Source organism: Pseudorca crassidens, chromosome 7 (assembly GCF_039906515.1).
Source record: "Pseudorca crassidens isolate mPseCra1 chromosome 7, mPseCra1.hap1, whole genome shotgun sequence".
In the NCBI taxonomy this organism is placed as follows: domain Eukaryota; kingdom Metazoa; phylum Chordata; class Mammalia; order Artiodactyla; family Delphinidae; genus Pseudorca; species Pseudorca crassidens.
Window position 1 is genome coordinate 54,649,920 of NC_090302.1, and position 26,923 is coordinate 54,676,842.

The following is a 26,923-nucleotide window of genomic DNA, read 5'->3' on the forward strand; positions in this document are numbered from 1 at the left end:
CTCAAGTAACAAAAGGTCAGTCTCTGCTTTCACTCTGCCTTCCCCTGTCTAAAGAGGCATGAGGCCCTAAGGTGCTCCAGATTGAATCAGCAGGAATGGGTGCCATCTTGATGAGAATTTACTTAATGTGCACTCCTCTAACCATCTCAAACATTTAGCTCTGCTCTGTATTAATTCAGTCTGAGAAGAAAAAAATTCCACAGTAAATCTTAGCAGTCAGAGGGTGGGAGGAAGTCTGGAAAGGGCTGACAAGCTCAACATGACGAGTACCAGTCCAACCTTTGCTTAACAGTACTTCACTACTTTACGGATTATAAAAGGAAATATTTAACTAATAGAAGGCTACTCATACACAGGATAATGTATGCAGCCTCTGTTCACTTCTTAGTCATTCCACATAACTGCTCAAATAGCCTTTGGTCCCTAGTCTTCCTCGGGTTTTTAATTTTCTTTAAAGCCCACCACAGAAAATACTTTTACGTTTGTCTCCATTTATGTGGAGATAAACACTCCATTTATGTGTTTCTTATCATTTGGCATAAGAAAAATTTGTGTTTCATATTATAGCTGTCAAGAGATACATTTCAATGAAGAATGAAACTATAAACTTTAAGAGACAATGAGATGGTTTGGGGGACATCAGAGTTTCATTTCACATGCACTAAAGCACTGTGCTTACTTCCTTCATAATGCCGCCTCCTAAGACTTTTTTTTGTTTTAACTGAATTTGCATTTGTATTAACTAGGTGTGTAATTCTTTCTAATTTTCAAAATATTATCCCTGTTTGATAGTAAAAGTCCTTTGTTATTGGCCCAAGGTGAATTTCCAGCCTCCCTTCACACTCCTACCTAGTCTTGGACCATCGAACTACCTAGGAACTGTTTCTTTCCTGGACTCTTTCACACCCCTGTGTTATCACATATTGTGGTGCTCCATTTGAATGGCTTCCTTCCTTTTCTCTGCAAGAATCACTGTCTTCTTTCAAGATGCAGTCGCCTCCTCTAAGACTCTACAGAGCTGGAAGCTTCTTCCCCTGTTTTCCCATTAAAACAATCTGCACAGACCTATATCACAGCCCTTGTTTCACTACTGTGTAAATAACTATTTTCACAGCTGTCACTGCTAGAAGACTGTGATCTCTTCAAAAGAATGTCCCATTTATTTCCATACCTACTCACCCCCAGCTTCCAGGACAGGGCATGGCACATGGCTTGTACTCAGTGATCAAATAAATGAATGAGCATGCATTGATTGGTTGGACACATCAGTGCAAATACTGTTTGGTTTTTTCTGTTTTTTTCTATTTTTTTGGCCACACCACGCAGCATGAGGGACGTTAGTTCCCCGACCAGGGATCAAACCCATGGTCCCTGCAGTGGAAGCATGGTGTCTTAACCGCTGGACCGCCGGGGAAGTCCCTGCATATACTATTTGGGCAGGACAACTATACATCCTGGTTTTTCTAGGACAAGCCTGTTTTGCACAGATATTCCAGGGAAAGAGAACCCCTTTCACTCTCAAAATTGTCCCAATTTGAACAATAAACTATACGCTCACCTTAAGTTTGGAGCATGGTGTAATTACTCATGCACATTGCCCCTGCCTGCCCAGAACTAGGTCATCTCATTTTCCAGTTTCTCAGTTACTTTTCAAATTAACTATTTTTTAAAGTCTTCAAAATTCAAAATTATTAGTTATTCTCTGTACTCAAATCCAGCATCCATGGACCAAGAAAATAAAAATAAATACTGTGCTGCAAAATAAGAACACACAGGTTTCATTCCATTTTCTCATCGAATTCCTATCTACACCAACCTCCCATATGAGAGATGACACCCACTAAACCAACCAATCTCCCCTCTGGTTGAGGCTGCCCACAGTTCAAGCCAAGGGGAAATCGAGCCTGCCCACCCAGGTTGTGTGTTTGCCAGCCACACATCCACCACCCAGGGTTACAACATTCATTGTCTTATTGATAGTCCAGAGGCCCTGACTCAGTAATTACAGTAGAAACTAATAAATCTGCCCAGAAAAAAAAAATCTCTTTTCCACATCATTCTACCCAGAGCTTGAAGAAAACACTTCTGAAAGATCAAAGAGAATCAGACTACCTCTTTTATGGAAAAATAAATGTGGTCTTTCACTCTACATACTTGAATTCCATTTGGACTCAAAGATGTCAACACGACCACTCAGAGCAAACGTAATCAAGAAATATTCCAAAGGTCACAAAAGACATTTCTAATAAATCACCAAACTAATTTTCCACACTGATGGAGAATGAACTAAGAAAAATACATTTTAAAATCTACATATGAAGGATGCTCAACATCACTAATTATTAGAGAAATGCAAATCAAAACTACAATGAGGCATCACCTCACACCAGTCAGAATGGCCATCATCAAAAAATCTACAAACAATAAATGCTGGAGAGGGTGTGGAGAAAAGGGAACCCTCTTGCACTGTTGGTGGGAATAGAAATTGACACAGTCACCATGGAGAACAGTATGGAGATTCCTTAAAAAACTAAAGATAGAACTACCATATGACCCAGCAATCCCACTACTGGGCATATACCCTGAAAAAGCCATAATTCAAAAAGAGTCATGTACCACAATGTTCCTTACAGCACTATTTACAGTAGCCAGGACATGGAAGCAACCTAAGTGTCCATCAACAGATGAATGGATAAAGAAGATGTGGTATATATATATACAATGGAATATTAGCCATAAAAAGAAACAAAATTGAGTTACTTGTAGTGAGGTGGATGGACCTAGAGACGGTCATACAGAGTGAAGTAAGTCAGAAAGAGAAAAACAAATACCGTATGCTAACATTATATATATATATATATATATATATATATATATATATGGAATCTATAAAAAAAAGGTTCTGATGAAACTACTAGGGGCAGGACAGAAATAAAGACGTAGACGTAGACGTAGAGAATGGACTTGAGGACACGGGGAGGGGGAAGGGTAAGCTGGGACGAAGTGAGAGAGTGGCATGGACATATATACACTACCAAATGTAAAATAGATAGCTAGTGGGAAGCAGCTGCATAGCACAGCGAGATCAGCTCGGTGCTTTGATCAGCTTGGGAGGGTGCAAGGGAGACGCAAGAGGGAGGGGGTATGGGGATATATGTATACATATAGCTGATTCACTTTGTTATACAGTAGAAACTAACACACCATTGTAAAGCAATTATATTCCAATAAAGATAAAAAAATAAAAATAAATAAAATAAAATCTACATATGAACAAACCTCAGGAGATCTAAAATATATCCCCTTAATCAGATCTTTTAGGAAAAGATTACCACAGTTTTTTGTAATTTTAAAAACATTATTTCAGGGCGTGAAATTAGAGAAAAACCACAAAACAAATATGAACTAAAAGGAACATTAACTGTCATGTAGTTAATGATTTTGCTTAATGAGGATAAAGTCTCAAGTATTCAGCCTCTTAAAGTTTCTCTCATTATCTATTGTTTTTCATTAATCCTAGAAGTGCCGGGCAAAGAAACATAAACCACGATTTGCTATGAAACATTTGCCCAAATCTGCTATGAATTTATTTTCAAGACAAAGTTCATGAAAGGCCAGATCCTCAGGTAAAGTGGATTAAATGCCTTCTAAAGGGAAATAAAATTAAACCACTACCAAATGGAAGGTTTCTAAACTGTGTTTTGGGATGTAAAATCCAATTTGACAGACGCCTTATAAACTGTGGCCAATGCCCCATCTGATGAGAATTTCTGTGGTTTTGTTTTTACCTATACTAACGGGTTTGTAATTTATAGTGACACATATATGTCTACACTATGTTGGATATGTCTATACACAGATAAATATGGTGGCATCTCTTTCTTATGTAAAATCAATGGGAAAAAATCTTGTGATTTAGTTGTATCTTTTTTAAATCACTGAGTTTGCATTAAATACTTGACAAACTGATGCCTTGTGGGATACAATTTGGAAGCTACGCTCTCTCTGATCTTTACCAGATGTTTCACTGGTGGTGTTTCAGCCTCAAGAGACAAAGAGGATATTAATGTTAATTTTATTTATTTAATCACATCAGGCAGATTTGATAAAAGGGAAAATTCAATATTTTAGCAATTTACCAACTCTTCAGAAACATCCATAGTAGCAAAAATGTTTTGAAGATCATTTTATATTAAAAGCAGAAAGGCTGCATTGTAGTTGTTAGGGGAAAGACTCTATTTTACCTTTAAAAATGGGAGCAATGTGACAGATTTGTCAGTTCCACTTTTAACTCAAGAGGCAAGGAGGTGGCAAATGACATTCATTACTCAGCACAGATTCATCCCAACCTTTAACTGACTATTAATTGTAGAGAGAGAATACTCTGCATATGAAATGGACACTCAGTTGAAAGCCTTCTGCCACGACCAGCGCTGCTCTGTTATCTTCTTATCCCTTGTCTTGAATTTTATTCCAAGGGAACACGAAATTATCCTAATCATTGTCAGGACACCGATGATAATGAAAATGTACTTGCTACTAAACAGTGCCTCCCTACGCCTTAACTAAAATGACAAGGTAGGCTTTCATCTATCTAGAGTTTAGTGTCAGAATGTGGAAGCTTTTAGAGCACTAGTTCTCACCCTTTTGCACTTTAGAATCACCTGGAAGGCTACACACCCCACCAATTACATCACAGACTCTGGGGGTAGGACCCAGGTATGGGTATTTTATAAATCTTTTCAGGCAATTCCAATGTCAGCCAAAGTGGAAAACCACCTCCTTGGAGTAAGTAGGCAATGGCCAAACAACTTTCTAGTCTTAGAAAAATCGCTTAATTTCCCTAGGCTTTTTTCTCCTCTCTGAAAAACTGGTATGTGTGGAAGGGAGTTAAGAGTATTATACTCATTGATTTTCTTTTCTTTTCTTTTTAGATAAAAATATATATTTACAGTTATAAAATATTTCAAACAGCCAGCAAAGCATAGAAAATATTATAAGATACCTATGACAGCTGTATTGCCACCACCAAACATTTTAATATTCTGCCATATTTGTTTCATTTCTCTCCCTCTTTGGATAAAAGATACATCCCGTGTCTTCCTATTTCTTTCATCTCTAGAAGTATCCACTATCCTAAGGTTATCCTGCCTACATGATTTTATTGTTTAACCAAGTAATTATGTATCTACAACAACTGTATAATACTGCTTAGCATGTGTTTAAATATACATAAATTATATTACACTGTATATACCCTTTTGCATGTAATTCTTTCATTCAACATTGTTATCTATTTATCCATATTGTTATCTATCAATCTATAGATATATCGATTTATATATAGCTTCTTAATTTTAAATTCCTTTATTATTTCATTAGGAATAAACCACAGTTTGTTGACTCACCTTACCTATGGACAGATAGGTTATTTATACTTTTTTTAAAAAACAGAGGCATGGGGACTTCCCTGGTGGCGCAGTGGTTAAGAATCCGCCTCCCAATGCCGGGGACATGGGTTTGAGCCCTGGTCCGGGAAGATCCCACATGCTGCGGAGCAGCTAAACCCATGTGCTACAACTACTGAGCCTGGGCTCTAGAGTCCACAAGTCACAACTACTGAGCCCGGGTGCCACTACTGAAGCCCGCATACCTAGAGCCCGTGCTCCACAACAAGAGAAGCCACCACAATGAGAAGCCTGCGTGATGCAACAAAGAGTAGCCCCCGCTTGCAGCAAATGAAGACCCAACGCAGCCAAAAATAAATAAATTTATAACAAAAAACAAAGGCATGTCTTCCTGCCACCAAGAGTTGCTCTAGGATAGACACTTAGACATGGTTTTGTTGGATATGCTCATCTTCACGTTTGCTAGATATTCTCAAAAATTTTTCCAAGTGGTTACACTAGTTTACTCTCACTAACAATGTTAAAACATTCCCTTCTCCATACCCTCCAATACTTAACATTATGAGAATTTATTTATTTTTTTTGTGTGGTACGCGGGCCTCTCACTGTTGTGGCCTCTCCCGTTGCGGAGCACATGCTCCGGACGCGCAGGCTCAGCGGCCATGGCTCACAGGCCTAGCCGCTCCACGGCATGTGGGATCTTCCCGGACTGGGGCACGAACCCGTGTCCCCTGCATCGGCAGGCGGACTCTCAACCACTGCGCCACCAGGGAAGCCCGAGAATTTATTAATTGTTGCCAATATGAAGATTGTGGAGTGATAATTAATAATTATGCCTAGATATTTTCCTGAGGTCCCTTCTAGTCAGGTAATTGTGGTCACCACATCAATGCCAAGTCTTATCAAAATAATAAAATAAAGGGTGTGGAAAAAAAAAAGCCTTCTTCCGTATTTTACAATGAATTTACTTTTCCTCAAGAAATGTCTTACATGGCTAAGGCTGGCCCATAACCCATAAATCAGGCCATAGAAGAGGAATGGGGACATGGCCCCAGCTCTGTATTTATTTTCTTGTATTCCATAATCCAATGTTACTTAAAAAGCAAACGGCCCAATAGTCAAGCCAAAGCAAATACTTTGCATTTTGCCAGGCAAAATGTCTGTGGAGAAATGAGTCAATTCATACAAGATTCAAAGCTGTCTTTGGTCAGTGACATTTTTGTGAAAATCTGTGGGTGGGTAAAAGTTTTACAAAATTCCTTTTTGCTATTGGATAAAATTCATCCAGGAAAAATAAGCAAAATTTAAGTGGCGACCCACATTCCCCCTAATTCCCTCATTAACACTCCCTAACCTCCCAGCCCAACTGCTTTCTTTTGTGCACAAAGGCCAGGATCAGTGTTTCTGATCCTGGCAACAGAACCCTGTCCCTCTGCTCACTCTGCCCTGATCAGATAGGCTTTCTCATGAGAAGTGTGTCTGATCTCATTCAGAAGACACCTTCCTGGGAACGCTACTGAGGTGTTGCATACTCTTCAACTTAATGGCAAAAAGACCTACTACGGTAAAAATATTCTCAGTGTGCACTCAGTGGAACACTTACTATGGCTACTGTTAGGGATGGTTAGTGTACATCTATAGTTTGGGGGTTATTCTTTACATCTTTTAGGAACATGAAACACGGGGTTGGGAAAGAAACTAATTATAAGGCTCCATTACTTGCTCTGACTTGAGAAGTTGAAACCTTATCATCTCAGAAAAACATAATAGAATTCAGCAAAGTTATACCTGGGAATGTTCAAAAGTTCTGATAATTTTGAGATTCATCAATGTTGAGGTTGGTCTAAGCTCAGGAAGGTCTAAATAGAATGATCTGGCACCTACAAGTGAATGGACTCAGGTGTTTTTAATATAATATTGCCATATTCCAGTTTCTGATTTAACTGAGGTCCGTCTGTCTGCCTGCTGAGGCCTTTACTTCTCAAGGCCTTTGCCGATGGCTGGGAATATCTCTGTAATCAAGGCCAAGAGCGGGAAAAGAGCAGCTGGTTTGGCTCTCCACAGAAGTAGTAAGAATGAGATCTACAGAAGGGTGGAGTTGTTTGGGTGGGAAAGGGAAAAGAAACCATTCTCTCCTTCCAGTAAGTTTAACCAAATAATAAATTAACAATCCTCCCCCAGTTCTGCCACCTAAAGTCCTGAGAGATCTGAATCCCAGAGTTCTGGGTAAGGCTGAGGAGTTACAGTCAGAGACTCTGAGAATGTGTTCTCCCATGCATGAGATGGAATTTGGCATCAAGGGAGGACACCAGTGGTAGCCTCTTACTGTAAGCAGGCTGTCACTGAATAGCCCTTTCACACATCCTCCTTTTCACATGACTTCCAGAAGCTCATTGTGCTGCCTGTAGTCATGGTCACCAAACACAATTGGGTCATCACATCTTTCTTGGGTCAATAAGCTAAGTGAGTGAAAAGGATGACTAACTCTAACTATGGTCCACAGAAAATTAACAGCAGTTAAACATACGTAAAACAAAAGTGGACAGGGTCTTATAATTTAAACTGCTCCTAGCCTTTGCAGCATGTGACACAGCCACAAAAACCCAAAGATCACTTCATGTCTCCAAAAGAAGAATGTGGTCATTTTACTTGGCAAGGATCTTGAGCTTTGAATCAACGACCATCAGTTTCTAAAAAAGTGAGAGATGAAACTGTTCAGTTTTAAGAGTTCTGTGTCTGGATTCCAAGAGTGTAAAGACTGGTTTTGCAAGAGGCAGAAGAATGCCTCTTTTTCAGATGCGCATCCACATTAAGCACAACGTCTTCTCTCCACGGGCTACAACTTGAGAGGCTGCTCAACTTTCAGGGCAAAATTATTTGCTGCCAGTTAGCTACAACCCTACAAATCAAGCAGATGACAGGCAGCAACATAACAGTTTTCACAAGACACGATGCTCATGATATGTACGTCTTATATTCCTGCTAAAAATATACAGTCTCAAGGCAAGAACTGCAGCATTAGTCAGCCCCTAAGAAACCCTGTTTTGTACAATACATTTGCACTATAACATGTGATTTAATGCTTTGTGGGTCTAGATTTGATATGTTATTAAACCTAGCAATCTAAATTTTGCAAAGATTCCATCTAGAAATGGGGAGTAGGCAGACCAGGGGAAAGAGAAAAATCACCTCCCATACCCATCTTGAATAATACCATGAAAAGCTATGCAGACGCCTGCAAACATTCACCTCTCAGCTTATTCTTTCACTGAAGTATTTCTATTTTTAATAGTCATCATGCACTTTAGCAAAAGTCAACTTTATAAAGTTATACGCCTTTTCAAAATCTGGGGATAGTGGGAAAATAGGGAAATCCTTTTGCACAAAAATTAATTTTGCAATGCAAAAAAAATTTTTTTGGATAATTCAAGCCTATATGTTTATTTCAGTAAAGCCAAATCCAGCAAACTATTTTCAGCCAGGATTAGTCAGAACTAAAAGGCTGGACTGTTTTCCTTCAGAGACTGAATGTCTTCCTTGCCTGCAATAGGCCGGTGTGTTCCAAACAGAGTAAACGGAATTGCCTTCAATTGCTTGTCTCTTTCTGGCATTTTTAATGCAGAACCTTACTGACAGAGTAAGGTTTTGTTGGCTGGAATGTAATTATTCTTTTCAGTCATATAACCTGGCATTCTTACAATGTATGAGTTTCAAGTTTTCCTTAAGAAGAATCATAACATGGGGCATAATGTAAGGACAAGAAATGCAATTTCATTCCTCCAGAAATTATTTAAACTCTTTCAAAAATACCTACTGGATGGTGAAAAAGCGCTTCTAATACTTGCCTTACAACTATCACCTGTTTGGTTTGCTTTTACATGAATCTGACAACTTGGCCAATCTATAATCAAGCATAAACATGGTAAACATGGCCCAGATTCTTTATTATCAAGACATACTACAGAAAGAAGGGACTCTGGCTGGGGGAACCACCATCTAAATAAGTTCCTTTTCCAAATGATATATATTTTTTACACACATTTAGTGACCTGTAGCATATTCAATATCCAGGGAATACCTAAAATTCTCAGATTGTTAACTGTAAAAGAAATATTCCTGTCCATCTAAACTAATATAAAACACATGCTCTTCTTTTTCCAAGAGTTAAGCGAGCTGTCTGAGATTGTGCAAAGCCACCCTGGGATCCCAAGGGTGATGTCCTGCTTGTAAACCCTGAGGGTTTCTGTTAGGTGTGAAATGTTTGTGCAACCATCTAAGAGTCATATTATTCAAAAACAGTAAATTCTGCCAAGAAACAGAGATAGTTCCAGGATTGATGTTGTGAAAGGGGGAAGTGGGGAGAAAGAGACACCATGCCCGCTTCCTTCAACACCAAAGACACAGTCCCCTCTGGGTTCTTTCTCCTTATACATTTTCCACCAAACTCCCTCTCCTTAAAGTCAGGGAGATCCAGTAAGACTCAGCTCCTGTGGTAACCCTGAGTGTTTTCATGCTGGCTATAAATCATTAACTAGTCTTACAACCTTAGAGGGTGCAGTGTGCAGGCGTGTGGGTGTATGCAGCAACACTTTTACTAGCCAAGTTGCTAAGTGTGAGTTCCTTTCTAAATATCAGAACCACCCCTCTAACCCTAACACTCACCCAGTTATTGGAGGGAAGGGAAAATCACTGAATATTTAATTTGGAAAATAGCTAAAGCTTGCTGGTGGTGTTCCTCTGCCCTGCACATTTCAGCAACTTCAAGCTGGTGCCTGGTGGGAATCAATTTTCCAAGACTTTGGACAGTGTGGCAGCGTGAACCTCCCCGATCATGTACATCTGCAGAAGAGAATCTAGAAGTGGAGATATACCCCAGCCACTAATAATTAAAGAAAACTTCCCCTTTCTCAGGCTGAAGAGGATACCTAGGTACCATGGATACCTAGACCCCTAGCATCCAAACTCCATAAAAGAAAAAAATGCCGCCTAACTTGTGGCAGCGTTTGTTAAACCACATACACCTTCAATGAACTCCCGTGGGCTTTAGGCGACTCACCGAACACTTGTTGGGCTTCTCCCCCGAGTGGACTCTCATGTGAATCAACAGTTTATAGCGGGCATTGAATGGCTTGTACCTTCGAGGACAACCGGCCCAGAAACAAGTGAAGTCTTCCCCTTTGCGCTGATCTATGTGAACCTTCTCGATGTGCCGCACAAGTTCCTCCTGCTGGTCGTACAAGGCGCTGCAGTCAATCCAGCGACAGCAGTGCTTGCCCCCAACGTCTTCCATCTCCCCATCCTCCTCCAGGGCGGCCTGAGGCAGGGCCAGCGGTTGGGTGTGGTGGACGAGCTCTGGGTGATGCAGGTGCGGGTGGGCGTGGTAGGGGGGCGGGGGGCCTTGGGGCGGAGGTGGCAGAGGAGGCAGAGGGGGTGCCGGGGGCAAGTCCAGAGCGCCGCCCGGGAAGTCATCCAGGCGCTCCGTCTTTAGCAGGCCCGCCGGCTGGCCGTCAGAGTCCAGCAGGCCGTGCTGCACCACCATGTTGTTGACCAGGCCGGGCTGCAGGCCGCCGTGCTCCAGTTGCTGCATGCGCTCATACTCCAGCACGCTGTCCTCGTCGTAGGCTGGAAGAGCCAGGCCACCACTGGCCACCCGCACGCCCTTCTGGCTGCTTGGCACCGAGCCTGGCTGGGGAATACAGCTGCCGCGCACCCCCAGGAAATGCCCATAGACCTCTGGCTGTGGGGACATGTTGGCCGGGGAAGACCTTGACCCGTTGATGTAGGCGACCAAGGACGTGGGCGAGGTGCGGATGATGGTATTGAAGTCTATCCCAATGCCATCGGACAACGGGGACAAGGACAGCGCTCTCTTCTTGGAGCGGGCCGAGTGGGACCTGGCCGAAGAGTGCCGGGAACTAGGGTAAGGAGAGTGGCTATTTTCCATCCCGAACAGGTAGGATGGCAATGAGTTAGAGACACTGTTGCTGGGCATGGCTGTCCCAGGAGGAAGGCTGAGGAGGTCCCCTAGATCAATGCCATTCTGAGAGCTGTGGTTGGAGGAGAGCGAAGGGAGAGCCCTGTAGCCGTGAGACCACTCTTGTTTCACGCTCAAGGCTGACTGACTTTCTGTCAGACTCAAAGTTGAGGATGCCAAAGACTCACGCGAAATAAGGGACCTGGAACAGCAGCCAGAAGGCGGGGAGAAAAAAAAAGACAAACATTTTAGCAGGATATGGATTGCCTAAGAGCTAAAAGAACATTGCATTGACAATCCCTTAAGTATTTCCCCTAATTACATTCTCGGCTAAACACACATTCTTTGGCTAAGATAAAACCCAAGGCTTTTAGTTCCAGGTAAATAACATTTTACCAAGAAGAACAATAAAAGCTAATGCTCACTGGAATAATAAAACAAAAAGATCTACTGTTATAAATAATCTTAATACTTTAAGTGATAATAAATCGTCCTTGCTTTATTTTTAAATATCTTTTTTTAATACAGGGAAAAAATTAGAGACCTAGGAATAATTATTGAAGTTTGTTATGGCAAACCAAATAAACAAGTATTTATTAAGCATCTACTGTGTGCAGCACACTACAAATAGGCATTGCAGAACACAAGTCTAAACAGAGTCCCAGCCTTTGAGTGAAATCTGTTTGGTGAGGTAAAACATAAACCTATGCTTAATTTGAAAAGAAAAAAAAAGTAAATCCTCAAAGTCATCCAGGGGACCTAATAATAATTTCACAAGTTTATTTCACTGACATTAAGGAATTTTAAATGTTTCTATAAAAGATAGCAATTCACACTGTAAGTACTCAGTCACAACATCAAATTGCCCCAGAAATAAAATATATATAAAATACAGCTGTAATATATATGAGAGTGACAGCCTGAAATCAAGTCATATTTGTAATTATGCATTTGGGCCGTGCAGGGTTTAATCACACCTGCTAGTTTTGTATCTTCCATGAACTGTTGTCCTTGAATCACAGCAGATTTGGACTGAGAGCAAAGCATTTGCTTTAAGTACTTCACTTTTGCAACAATTCCTCTCCTGTCCTTCTTACCCTTTACAAAACATGCCTCACATGTCACAACAGTTAGCTGAATAACAGAATGCTTTGTAATGTAGTCTGGCCACTTTAAAATTCATTTTGCTTTACTATGACATCATTGCCTTAAAAATCATTGAAGAGAAAAGCTATGCCCTTTGGATGGAAAATTTGTCACAAAGAGGCTGGACATAATTCATAATTCACTGTACTCCCAACTCAGAATAGTGTATTCTGAGTTGTAGTGTATCAAAAAACCTGACTTCTTTATATGTACTTGCACTGGCTTTCTACAGAGATCTTTTTTCTGACAAAAAATTCAAAATAAAATATTGTATAGAATGTCTATCTTCCCAGAATGAACCCATTTACTACTTCCAGCTGTTAAACAGCAACCTGTTGCAAAAGAACTGAGGGAAAAATAGAAGCATTCTCATCCCATCTGTTCCTCTTCTTTTCACAAAATGGAAGCCAGAAACACTTTCCTACAAGCATGAGAAATCAGCAAGAAAACATCTCAGCTCCGAAATGCACAGTATAAGGTGGTAGATAACACCAATGTCGATGTGGTGTTTCCATCAAGTGAAGTAATGTTTACCGATGACAAACACAGCAGGAATTTACGTCCAGTTGCCCTTGACACAGATTTCTTTTCCTCTGTCCAGATCCTTATATTTGGACTGAAGTCCTGCAAGCCCCAGAGTGGTTTCTGAACCATCTGTTTTTTAATTCCCCATGGACACTTCCAATTATTTTCCCAGCATACCTGCAGCTTGTAGCTCTCCCTGCAGAGCTCAGCTGAAGGCTCCTGGTGATAGGATGTCAAGGGCCTTTTGGTCCCTTCCCCAGGGAGATAACAGAATTGCTTTCTGACCCAAGTCCAATCAGTAGTCGTGTCATATATGAGGCAAAGACAACTGACTTTGCTTTACACCCTGAGGTTTAGATGGTTTATATAACATTCTCAAATGGTGCATTTGCCTGGTCACTGTCATACTGGAGGATTTCAGATTTTTAAGCAGTGAATGGCAGGCAGAAAGTATTTTACCCATCTGTATATACTTTGCATTTGAAATTATATTATTTGGTTTGAGGGCTGCCTATAGTGAGTGAGACATGTTCATTTGTTCCACTGTCAAGAGATGTTTCTTATTTTTCTCAAAATACACCTAAAGTATCGTTCGATTTAAATTTGAGCATAACCCCATGCAGGCACATTCCTTAACTCCTTGGACATCTCAGTTTCCTAAGACAGTTATCATATATTTTTCAGAAAGCAAATTCTATGTTCTGTTCACTAAGGCAGTTATATGAATGGAGAACTCTCTCTTCTATCTTAAACACCTAATAAGAACAAAATTTCCAACAAATGGCCTTTGCCTAGCAGCCTACCTCCCTTCTAAGCAATTACCCCAGATCTTTTAATATTTCAAAGTTCTAATCCATGAAACCTGCCCCAAAGATAGTAGCTCTCAGTAAAAGTCCTCTTTCCAGAAAAATTATATACTGTCTGTACTGAGCCTTAAACATAGCTAACTTCAAGCATCTGTGGGTGTTATCTTCCTCAATAAAATTCAAAGTCCTCCAAAAAAAGGGGTCATTTTTATCTCCGCCAGTACCCACCAGAGTGTTAAAGTTTTCCAAAAAAATATTGATTAAGGTGAGTAATCAATCAATATAATGATAACCATCATTTTTAATTTATGAAGTATTTTCCCTTTGTATTATTTCATTTAATACAGCCTGTGAAGTAAGTAAATTGGATTGCTTAAATAACCTCTGTTTTACAGAGAATAAAACCAAGGTTCTGTGAAATTCCTCCCAGTGACACCAGAAAAAGGACCAAAACTCCTTAAAGAAGTACAAATAGAGCAGCATTTGATAGGCAGTCACCTAGCTGGATCACATACATCCTCCACTGTTTTCCCCACAACATACCCCACATGTGGTCCATGCTGCTCTGCTTGATTAAAAGACCTGGTGTACGAGGCTTAAAGTCACACGAGCTACAACTGGAGCACACATTTTCTGTTCTCCTTCTGAAACAATATGCTGAATGACTGTGAAAGATTGCAAAGAACTCTTGCCTATAATCCCTGCTGCTACCCACACCAAGCCTATGGGAAAGAAAGTGACAAAGAGCTGTGGTTCTATCACCATACTTAGAGAAATCTCCATTTCCATATGTTCATCTAATCCTAAGCATATTATTTCTGGTGACTGGTTAATTTGAAGCTATATGTGAAAGAAAGATAACTCAAACAAAATAAAAGCAATATGAAAAACTCAGAAACCAACAGTGAAATAGGTTAGGGTAGCTGGTGAAGCAAGAGCTCAGTAACTCTCACGGGGCCGTAAGAGGTGTAATAACGAAGCTGAACTGCTTGGTTCAATGCCAAGCTCAAAAGAAATACTAACGTATATATGACAAGGAATTCCTCAAAATGATGCTTAAAAGAATGACTACATATATATGTGTACATATATATGCATATATGTCATGAAAAAGAGATGGGCAACAAGAGTTACAGAATTGATCCAATGAAGTATTACTTATAATAATGAAATAAAGGGAAACAAATGCCCATTAATAAGATACTGATAAAAATTATAGTTTTATTTATATACTTTTTAATAAAATGGAATCTTGGGCAGGAAGAAGTCATTATATGATGCTAAATATATTTTTACCACAAAAGATTATTACAAAGGAAAGTGTTTATATTAACAAAAAAAGTAAATATAATACTATGTAGATCATTATAGATCAATTTGATGGAAAGGGAAACCTATGCTTATGATGTATATGTTTGCCTACAGCTAGAAGGATATATGTCAAAATTCCACCCATGGTTGCCTGTGAGTGGTAGGATTCGGGATGACTATCATATACTGTCTTGTGCTTGTCCATATTTTCCACATTTTCTACAATGAGTAAGAATTACATAGATAATCAGGAAAAAACAATAAATTTTACAGCTTTTTATAGGGTGGCCATCACTCAGACTGAAGAGTTATGTCCTCATCCAGCTCCCCACCCCCCCACCCCCTCCCCCCCAGGCATTCCCCCAATACACAAAGCTGATTCTCTCTCCATCTTCTCTTCATCTCTAGATAGCAAAATGCCTTCAAGTTGAACTGTTGCCTCCTGTCCTATCTCTCCTCTTATGGAACACACAAACCAATTTAAGTATCACAAATAAATGTGACCTTTCCAAATTGCTAAAAGTAAATTCGATATTTCACCAAGCCAGTTCCCAACTCCTGTTTCTTTGCTCATCCTGCAAAAAATTATTTCCATAGAAGGACTCACAGAATACATAATCAAAACATATATATCAGTGCATCTCTAAGATGTTATCTTTTAAGGATAAAAATTTATGCTAAGGAATCAAATATGCCAGAAAACACTGAGATAATGACCCTTCCCTGCCCGACCCATGAAAGGGACTGCACTAGATACATGCATGGCTGGAGCAGCCTGTGCCCTGCCTACCTTCAGTTTCTCCATTAATTATGACTCTCTGCCTTCAAGGCATGGGCTGGACTTGCCACAGACAGGAAGCTGAAGGCTTCCCAATGACATCTACCCCACGAGTACAGTTAATTTTACATGTAATACTCAGCAAGTATGAAGAGTCCCTCAAGGCATAATCATCAATAGGAAAATGACAGGAGCAGCTTCCCATCACAAAAAAAATCTCAGGTGAAAAACAAGTTTCCATCTCATGAAAAAATTGGCATAAAAAATGATCCAGGAACTGTGATTTCAGAGTCTCAAATAGCAGCTAGGAGGACAGTGCAGAGACACAAGAAGGGGAAAGGGGGATAAGAGGAAAAGATAAAGGAAGGGGAGGAAGAAGAGGAAGAAACAGAACCCAGAACTACAAGGCATCTCAGCAGATTCCAGTCCCCCAAGAAGAGGAACAGAGGTCCACAGAAGAGAGGTCCAATTCCTTTGCAAAATCACAGTTACAACAGATCTGGAACTAAGGCAAAAAACTTTGGATTGTATTTCTCCAAGAAGACTACTTACAGAAGATGAAATAATTCATTTCAAACATAGAAATAGACCTTATACTTTGCACAGTATTTTGGTTTTATGTCCCCTGTAATATCAACCTTAAGAGATATAAAAATTTGTTTGAGAAGGTAATTTCCCTATTCAATTATCTCCCATGGAGATAGATGTATAGCATTTATTGGACCTACTTATTCCAGCACCTAATCAGACATTGTGTTGAAATGTTATGTAACTCACACACGAAAGTATGTCTTCCTAGACGCATCATAAAGTCTTGAAATTCATGATTTCTATCTTTACTTTTTCAACTATCTCCCTAAACTTCAACTATTATATTATGCAGGACCATAAATATTTAAGATACTTGGTTAGATGGGTGAATGTATGGCTGGACAGACAAAACAACTGTAAAGCAGCCTTAGGATGCTGCAACTCATACACTGAAAAATGAGCAGCTAAGATGGATGTGCATGGAACATCTTTATCTTTCTAGGCCATGATATGACCTGCTTCACCAGGAATCAACAGATTAACACACTGGTATTTAGTCACAGAGGCCCCAAAATCTCAAAGTGGGCCTTAATTTCACTCACACTGTAAGCCAGCAGGTGTTAAACCATTCTTCCCAATTAAGATGATATTATGGCACACACAGTTTTTATACACATTCCCCTACAAAGCTCAAAATAAAAGAGCTGCTTGAGTGTGTGTGTGTGTGTGTGTGTGTGTGTGTGTGTGTGTGTGTGTATGTGTGTGTGTTGTGTGGGCATGCATTCAGTAAGGAAAGGAAAAACAGTCATGGGTGTGATTATACCGTAAGAAGGGGGAAAAAAAAAGTAACTTGAGACCTGGTATCTGAAGGAGGTATATTCAGGTTGGCTGCATTCATTGCCCTCTGTAAGCTAGGACTGATCTGGTTGCATGCTGTAGAGACCTGGCTTGCTGGTGGTGAAATGGGTCCCAGTCGCTGAACCATCATGGGACTGCTGGTGACCACTAGATTGTTGCAGCTGCCTTTTCCAATGGACTTGCACTGAGGCCCAAAGCCAAGAGCCCCTAAAAACAAACGAATCAGGTTAGCTTTCATGTCCCTTATATCAGAAATCAGTAAATACACATATGTGCACACTTATATCAGGACTCATCTTTAGAGACAGTCCTTGGATCACCTTTTTTTTTTTTTTTTTTCAGTATTAGTGATAGAAAAAAGCTTTCTCTAATTCCGATGAAAAATCCATAATGCTACAATAGAAACCCTTCTATAATCACCACTCATACAAAATATGCTTACATTTTGCTTCTTCTATATAGAAGTGTCCAGTTATATTAAGAATCATATTTTATCATCTCTTTACCTAAAGGGTTAAGGTGGTAAGTAGATGGGATTACTTGTATCAAACCATGTTTTTTTCTAGAATAGCTAATATCTTGAATGACCCAGCAAGGAAAGTTGACACTCCTGAAAAAAACTTGTTTAACTGGTTCATTTCATTCCAAGTCTGGTCTTCCAAAATGCCTCTTTAAAAGGATATAGACTGGCTGTGTCTCTCCAATCTTTATTTTTCCTCTTCATCCTAATATATTTTCATTGGACATACACCCAATTTTTTAAAAAATCAAGATGAGACAACCCTAAACAAAACATTCATTCTAAAAGTAGCATGTTAACCAAATTTGACATAAATTTTTCATTTCATTAGTAACAATCTTCGAACGTAGTAAAATTTGGTACATATCCCAGAAGGGAAAGGAAAAAAAAGAAACCCTCAAGAATCTGTGCCATTACAGAAACGTGAAGAGCAAAGAGGAGAAAGGTAAACACTGCCATGACTCATTTATAAAAAATAATAATAGTGGTTGAATCATTCTAGACATTCTTTTTGCATGGATATACTTTTTCAAACAGTTTTTGCAAACTACCTGGTCCAGTCTCAGTTCCCATTTCAAATAAATCAAAATAAATATGATCTCAGGTTTTTCTGGCAAATTGGCTCTAAAATTTTCTCACCAAATTCCCCATCTTGCTCGTTGATATATCTGGGATCAAAGTAGTAGAAAAGCATCACGGTAACTTTCCTTAGCCCTAAGGAGTATAATTTTTTATTTTGTCTTCTCAAAAATTAGGTTAATAGCCAAAAAAATGACTTCTTCATCTTTTGTAACATTCTCTTCCAAGAGCCCACAACTAAGGATAAACAAGACCTTAGAGTAATCACCAATGCTCTCATCAATGAAACCACATCTCCAAAGTGCTAGGAGAGTCACAGCATCTTTAGCTAGCAGGAAGCCTTCTCTAGTCCAGCCCTCTGGGAAACTAAAATCCAAGTGGTAACTGACTTGCGTCAGTAAATCACACAGGGATTTACTGACAGAGCAGAAACGGAGTCTACAAGAGTGTATTTTCATGGCACCTGTGTCCTTAAGTTTAGGTGCTGGATGCTTAGTTTCCTCCTTGGATACTTTCCAAGATCCAAGAAAGGTCCAAAAGAAATTTCTGTCTGATTTTTTTTTTTCAGATACACAAACCGGAACCTTCCCCTCTCCCTGCAGCTTCTATCTGATGCACCTTCTTGTGCCTTGAAAGATCAGTTATAGATGATAGTCTCTCTGTTTTCATAACTCATATAACACTGTACCATCAGGGCTTCATCTTGACACTAAGAGTAGTGGGTACATTTTTGTGCAATGATCATAGACTTAATATCTTTATAAATTCCAACAAGCTACATGTGATTTGCTTTTCAAACCCCCTTTTTACCTTGGATAAAGGCAGTGTAATGGTTCATACCCTAGCCCAGTATATAAGACACTTGAATTCTATCCCTACCAGCCACTGCTACAAAAGCAACATTAGATGGCAGGTATTCTGTCAAATTCAGTGTCACATATTCATCTAAAGAACTCATTCATTTCATGCCTGTTTCCTTCACCATAAAATGGTATTAATATCTACCTCTAAAACAAAGACATATTAGCAGCTGGAACAGCACACCCAACAAATACTACTTGGTGTCAAAGCATATTAATACATTATTTCATCAAATCTTAGATGCCATATATTATGTCATACCATTATTTTATATACCAGTAAGAACAATAAACTAGTACATGGTGTTAATATTTCAGAGATAATCGATGTGAAAATAATGCACACCTTAGCATAAATAAATACCAATAAGATTGCTGAAAAAATTATTTTAGCCCTTTTCTTGTTCCTGCTTTTCTCTCTGCTTGGCACAGCCTTACTCTAACTTGTCTACCTAGGAGCACCTCTGTCTTCAAGATCTTGATTCAAAGGTCATCTTCTCTGTGACGTCCTCTCCCCCACTGCCAACTGGGCAAATCTGACCAATTCTTCTTTTCGTTCCCCCAGAGTCTTTCATAACACATTTGCCTCAGCACCTTCAGGGAACGGAAATGTTTACATGCCTGTCATCCGTTTATACTTTATTGCTTTTTAAAGACAAAGCTCTTGTCTGAGATATCGCTGCTTCCTCAGCACCTAGCCCAGGGCCTATACAGTACACAATAAAGTCTGTCAATGAAGCTAAGAATGAAAATAAAAGATAGTTATACATGATATTAAATACACATTATTTCCACTGAAGCCCTCCTGGTCTTCTTGTCTAAAACAGTGCCATTTTTCAAAAACAGACTCAAACTAAGTCAATCCTTTGATGTTTCTCCACAGTGTGGCTAACTAGGTCTGAATGGAAGATGAAGCTGCGGGAGTAGTAACTATAAATCTATCTCCCTGGACTAGAATTTTACACTGGTCAAGGCTGCCCTTGTAACCCTATACCCTAGATCCTCACATTCACAGTATTTTCTCCGTCTGTAATAAAGAAACATTAATCTTCCCCTCCCCAGTGTCTCCATCATTTTCACTATAACACCTTCTACTCCCAAATTCACTGGTCAGCTTGAGCCTCATCTAACCATAGAGGAGTGACAGCTTCTGACTATCACATACGTTTAGCACGAAGCTATACAGTAAATTTCTTGGGAACATGTTATGTTTGTGGAGCAGCTGTAAGAATGTTCTGTAAAATGGCATCATCACTCTCACACAGGGAGGCAAATAACAGTCTGACCAAGAACCACTGTGCTTAATGCAACCATCTAACTCCAATTTTTTTTCATAATGCCAGACAGAATGAACACCTCCAGACTGCTCAGAATTGTGTAGTGCATTGTAGTATGGGCTCTGGAGACAGACTGCTTGGGAACCCCCAACCCAGGTTGGTCGTGTGACTTGGGCAAATTACTTAAACATTTGTGTTTATCTCTATGTGTTCTCATCTGTAAAATGGGAATAAAAATAACACCACTTTATAAGGTGTTATTGTGCATCTAGTATTAATTACACATGTAAAGGACTTCACATGTTGCCTAGGGCATAGTAGGTACTTGATAGATGTTAGCTGCAATTTTTGTTGTAGTTGTTGTTATTATTGTTCATGCCTGTCATCACTTTTTTTTTTTTTTTTTGCTACATTCTCTTTCTTGAAGTAAGAAGAAAACAGTTCTTTATAATTCCTTGCACAAAACAAGATACAAGTAAATGATACTATTTAATTCTCTACCCATTTCTTTCTGCTTTGAGCCTGGAGCCAACTTTTTTAAAACCAGGTGTCATCACAGATAGAAGAAAAGTTTTCAGCTGGCCAAGTTTGAACATTCCTTGGCTTGTCATTCCCTGAAAACAAACTGTACAACTTTTCTGACTACCAGATGTGCCAACTACTTGTATGCTGGTTTTCATTTTGAAATACTGCTTATTTTTAGAGACTGTACAGTGTTTCTTAAAAATGTGTTTACTGCTCAAATAAGGATTTGAGTGGATGGCATTCTGAGTACTACGTACATTCTAGCCAAAATCACTGCATGCTGGTGGGGAGCGCAAACGTTTTGCATTTCCTGAACTGAGAGGTCATCTTAGCAGGGGCATGTTTTTAATTAACATCTTCATTAGTTGAAAGAGTTCTCTTGAAGTCAAATAGTTGACTATGTTGCAATTACCCCTGCTGAGGCTGCAACTTTCAGAATGATTTATGTTTATCCACTGGTTCCTCTAAAAATGACAGAGATATTGGGGGAACAGAAATAGCATATATATATATATATATATATATATATATATATATATATATATATATATATATGGGAGGGGGGTAGGGAGAAGTAATCAACTTTTTTTTTATTGTATTGTTCATCAACTGACACTAATCAAATGCCAACCATGAGCTGGGCAGTCCTTGGAGACAACGGTGAGCAAGATAGACAGAGTCCCACCCCCCCACAGAGCCCACAGTCTGCCCATGAAGAGGAATACCAAAGCAACCATTATATAAAAGAGATCCCTGTTCCTAGGTTGGGTCATATGAAATGTCTTTCTTTACAGGTCAAACATGATCAAATAACAGCAGTTTCTATATAGTTCAACCTAACACATATGCAGAGTATTTTGGAAACAGAAATAACGCATATCAGGATTTGAGTTCTGTCTCACCCACCCACTGGCTGTGCAACACTGAGCAAGGTCCTTAAAAGTCTCTGTGCCTCAGTATCCTGTCCCTAAAATCAGGACAGTTAATAGTACCTAATACAGGGTTGTTATGAGGATTGAAAGGGTTAGTATATATTATTATATGCTTTACCATCTCTAAGGATCAGGGTTTTCTTCCCAATCTTTCACTTTAAAACATTTCAAACCTACAGAATAGTTGTAAGTAGTACATGAATCCTCTTTATCTAATTTATCAATTGATAAATTCCATCTGTTGATCTATCTATTCATCTATCCATCTCTGTATATATAAGATTATTGTTTTAATTATCATTAATTTGTTGAACTATTTAATAATAAGCCATAGATTTTATGCCCTTCACCCCTAAATACATAATCATAACACAATCATCAAATTCAAGACATTTAGCAATGATTTAGTACTAGTACATAATACACAATTTATAGTCAAATATTACTAATTATCCCAATAACACCCTTTAGAGCAACTGTTTTCGAATCCAGGATCATGCATTTCAAGGAAAGGTTTTGCTGAGATGGAACTTCAAGAATGGAATAGTAAGTCAATGGACACCCAGGCACTGAAGGTTGATGGAAAAGTAGAAAATCAGAGAAAGAAAAGAAGTGAGAGGTAACAGCGCACAGCACAATAGCTAAAAGCATGGATTTGTACCCTAGCTCCACCACTGAATGGCCACGTGAGCTTGGGCAAATTACTCAAGCTTTCTGTACCTCAGTGTTCTGATCTCTAAAATAGGGTTAATACTAGTACTTACATCATTGAGTTGTTCTGAGGATTAAATGATCTCATATGTGTAATATATTTAGGGCCTGGCACTTAATAAATACATTATAAACTCATTTCTGGTACCTTTCTGATATTTCTAGCACCTCTTTTCCTGAGTGACCAAGGATAGCATGCTGATACCTCCTGACCCAAGGCCTTCCACTCAACACACAGTAGACTTATCCTCCCATCGATGGACTCCAGACTTCAGGCCTTTCCTCACTCCCATCTTATCTTACTCTTAGACTCTCCCCAGCTTTCATTCATATTCCTCCTTAGAACTAGAAATAAGATATTCTTGCATACTAGACATACTAGGCTTGCTATACAGTGTTTTGTCAAATTTATAATGTTTTACTGCTGAAATACAGTAGTGACAACTTCATGAATATATGTGACTGTGTAGTGTGTTACTCTGAAATACAGTTAAGGCAAGGGTAGATGACTAAGAACACCAAAAGATGAGAATCAGAATGAAATAGCTGGCTTCAGGGGCAAAGCATTTAAATTCAGTGTATGTTACAAATGCTCGAAACTGCACAAAACTTATGAGAGGTAAGGACTACTGAGCAGAACATCCTGCCTCCATGGAGCTTACAGCTCCGTAGAGATAAGATGCACTCATCTAGGAACAATCAGATAATGATACTAGACTGTACAGAATAAAGCATGAGACTGAATCATAGAGACAGGAGTTCAGAAAAGGTGGAAATCACTGTTTACCAGATAATTCACTGAAGAAGAACAAAGGCATTTCCCAAAGGTCCTCAGGAAGTCCAAAGGTGTTCAGTGATAACAAATAAGGTGGGGTCATGAAGAGATCCATAGTCAAATAGCTTTGGGAAACTCTAATATAACAAAGTTAAACATATCTCTTTACTACAGGTCTTCTCAGAGCCTTTAAAAATTGCAAATGCTGATAATAAATCTCCCAGAGGAGCAAATAATATGCAAAATATATTTGTTTAGGGTACTTTTTCCCCCTATGACTCAACCAAGACTCGCATACTAAAGAACACTCTTTAGAAAACAAAGAGGTAAAACATGAAGGAAAAACGAGCACACGAATGGGAAGGAAATAGTAAGGTGTAGACACGGAAACAGAAGGGAGGAGGCGTGGTATGTGCTAGGGAAATGAAGAGAAGTCAGGGTTGCCTGCATGAGGGGGCTTGACCAAAAAAAGGGAGGAGACAGACTTAGAGGACTTGTTTAGTCAGCCTGGTGGGCCTGATTTAACAACTGGACATTATGTATTCACCAATGGCTCCAAACCTGGCTGCACATTAGGGTCACCAGGAAAGCTTTCCAAAAATGCAAATTCATAGGCTTCACTTCAAACCAACTAAGCCAGATGATGCTGGTGTAACTGGCCTGCTGATATGCACCTGGGACCCTGTGCTATAGATAGTGGTGCATCCCACTAGAATCCAAGTTCACCCAAGATTAATCTGGTGGAGATGGGGAGAAAGGATGGAGGAGTACATGACCAGAAGCTGGACAAACAATGAGGAGAAGCCCATGGGGTAGTAAATGACAGCATAAGAAGGCAACGGTTAGGGAAGCAAGTTAAGAGTAATTTATGGATTATATAATTGGTTGATAAAGATTTAGAAGATCAAGTTTAAAAAGGAGGAGGAGGTCATATAAAGGCTACTTTTGTAACTCCAATCTAAAATTAATTACTTGATCCCAGATAATAAATAGATTAAATCCTAACCCAGATTAATGAAGATTCCCACGAATTGGGCAATCTCCCACCACTCTGCCCTCAGGAAACCTACCAAGTTTATCCCAGAAACAATATAACTTTCACACTAACACTCTTCTAACCTTAGTCAGTATTCAGGAATGTTGGCCACAAAGTATGGAATCACCAGCATTACTCATTTTTATTTTATCCCTGCATTAAATGGAATCGTATTTATACTCCAAGAGATTAAAAAATATCATATTCCTTTCTGAACCACTCAGTGCCCTGCATTCCTGGACATGAAGTCTCAGTCTTGCTCCCCACCACTGGGCACTCCTGATAACATGTTATTAAGAACACATAGCTCCAAACCACCTCATAAAGATGTAAAGATATATTAAACAGCATTCCCAAAGTTTATATTCTAAAGTCCCATCAGTCAGCTATTGTACATCAATTATCAACTAATTAGTACAGAGTGCTTATGCTGACCCTTCTGTTCTCTCTTGTAATGATTTGCCAAGTTAACTGAAAGCTGCTTTGCTCCATTGAGACTCTTAGTATAGCAAGAGTGTTAAATAAAGTTCACCAACAATTAGCCTAGAAAACCAAAGAGGAAATGTAAGCACATTTTACTGCTTTTCCCTGGATAAATTTTCTAACAATCCCATGAGAAGAGAGTGGATATATTTGTTAAACAAGCAAACCATTACTCTGAAAAACTGAAATACCAGTACTGGCATAGTTCAGTAATTCTGTCTCACTGATCAGGTATTCCTTTATTGTGCCCCTGCTCTGTGCTATAGTATATACTCTAGGGAGTGTGGATACATAGATGGGTTAAACAATTCTTGCTTACCATCTAATTTAGTAGGCTTACATCAAGGCTTACACATGGGATTAATCTGTGAAAATATATGAATTCAAGGTGAAATTATACTTACTCTATAAAAATAGGACTTGCACAAATATAAGAAAGGATGAGAAAAAAAAGGAGGAAGGAAGCATACTTAATGGGAGAAAACTACCTGAGTTTCCCAAAGCCCATGAACAGGTCACATTTATTAAGCACCACCTGTGAGCTTGGTGCTGTGCTGTACTAATGGAGTCCTAGGCCACTGGGTTTTCCCCTAAAGAGCTTCCGACCAGTTGGAAAGAGTTTTAATCAACACATGAAAAGATCAGGAAACACCCAATCTCTTTCTTAATTCAATGAAAGATTCTTTAAAATTTATAGTGTTTTACAATTTTCAAAAGTTTCACACACATAATTTCATATAATCCCATAACAACCTTATTTCCCCTATCCCTATATTGCCCCCCCTTCCTTCTTCCCACTGGTAATCACTAATTTGTTCTCTGTATCTGTGAGCCTGCTTCTTTTTTGTTTTATTCACTAGTTTGTTGTATTTTTATATTCCACATATAAGTGATATCATACAATATTTGTCTTTCTCTGTCTCACTTATTTCATTTAGCATAATGCCCCCCAAGTCCATTCACATTGCTGCAAATGGCAAAATTTCATTCTTTTTTATGGCTGAGTAATATTCCATTGTGTGTGTGTGTCTGTGTGTACCATATCTTCTTTATCCATTCACCTGATGATAGACACTTAGGTTGCTTCCATACCTTGGCAGTTGTAAATAGTGCTGCTGTGAACACTGGGGTGCATATATCTTTTCAAATAAGTGTTTTTGGGGGTTTTTTGGATATATACCCAGGAGTGGAATTGCTGGGTCATATGGTAGTTCTATTTTTAGTTTTTTGGGGAAACTCCATACTGTTTTCCACAGTGGCTGCCCCAATTTGCAGTGTAGGAGGGTTCCCTTTTCTCCATATCCTCGCCAACACTTGTTATTTGTGTTCTTTTTGAAGATGGCCATTCTGACAGGAGGAAACACCCAATCTTAAACTGAGTTGCCATATGCTGAGCAAAGAGATAGATCAAACAAGAAAAAGATCTGTTAAACTGGAGGAGGCTTGGTGGAGGAGATGAAACCTGATCTGAGCCTTTTAATGGCCAGAGGGCAGAGGACGGTACAAAAAGGGGGTTTGCCAAAGTGAAGTGAGGAAATGTACTATGAAGGCATACGGAGGCAGCATGGGGAAGTGGTAAAGGATGGAGTTGCTAGAGCCAAAATGGCTTCACTTACCAGCTCTGTGACCTTGGGCAAGTTCCTTAACCTCTCTGTGTCTCTGTTTCCTCACCTAGAAAATGGGGATGATCATTGTACCTACCTTCATAAGGCTGTTTGGAGAACTAATAGGTCAAAATATGTAAGCACTTAGAATAGTGTCCAGCACACAGTAAGTACTCTATAAGCCTTAGGTATTCATGCTCTTATTAAAGCATTCTTAGATTACACAGGCCCTCTAAGGCTAGGCCCTCCAAAAGAACTATAGTAGGCTTTTAAGCATGAGTGTG

At 39.3% G+C, this 26,923-nt stretch overlaps 1 protein-coding gene across 10 annotated transcripts in view; it reads right to left on the bottom strand.

Annotated features, from left to right (window-relative positions):
- Positions 1 to 26,923, bottom strand: part of GLIS3 (GLIS family zinc finger 3) — a 506,390-nt gene that overhangs the window by 309,910 nt on the left and 169,557 nt on the right. For 9 of the 10 annotated variants that reach the window (XM_067744278.1, XM_067744276.1, XM_067744283.1 and 6 more), the window contains 2 exons: positions 17,337 to 17,544; positions 10,465 to 11,584 (listed from right to left, as the gene is read on the bottom strand). In XM_067744278.1, the coding sequence (XP_067600379.1) occupies positions 10,465 to 11,584; positions 17,337 to 17,544 (1,328 nt within the window). Of the gene's footprint in view, positions 1 to 10,464; positions 11,585 to 17,336; positions 17,545 to 26,651; positions 26,707 to 26,923 lie in introns of those variants that run through there. The other variant, XM_067744281.1, reaches the window with a different exon arrangement.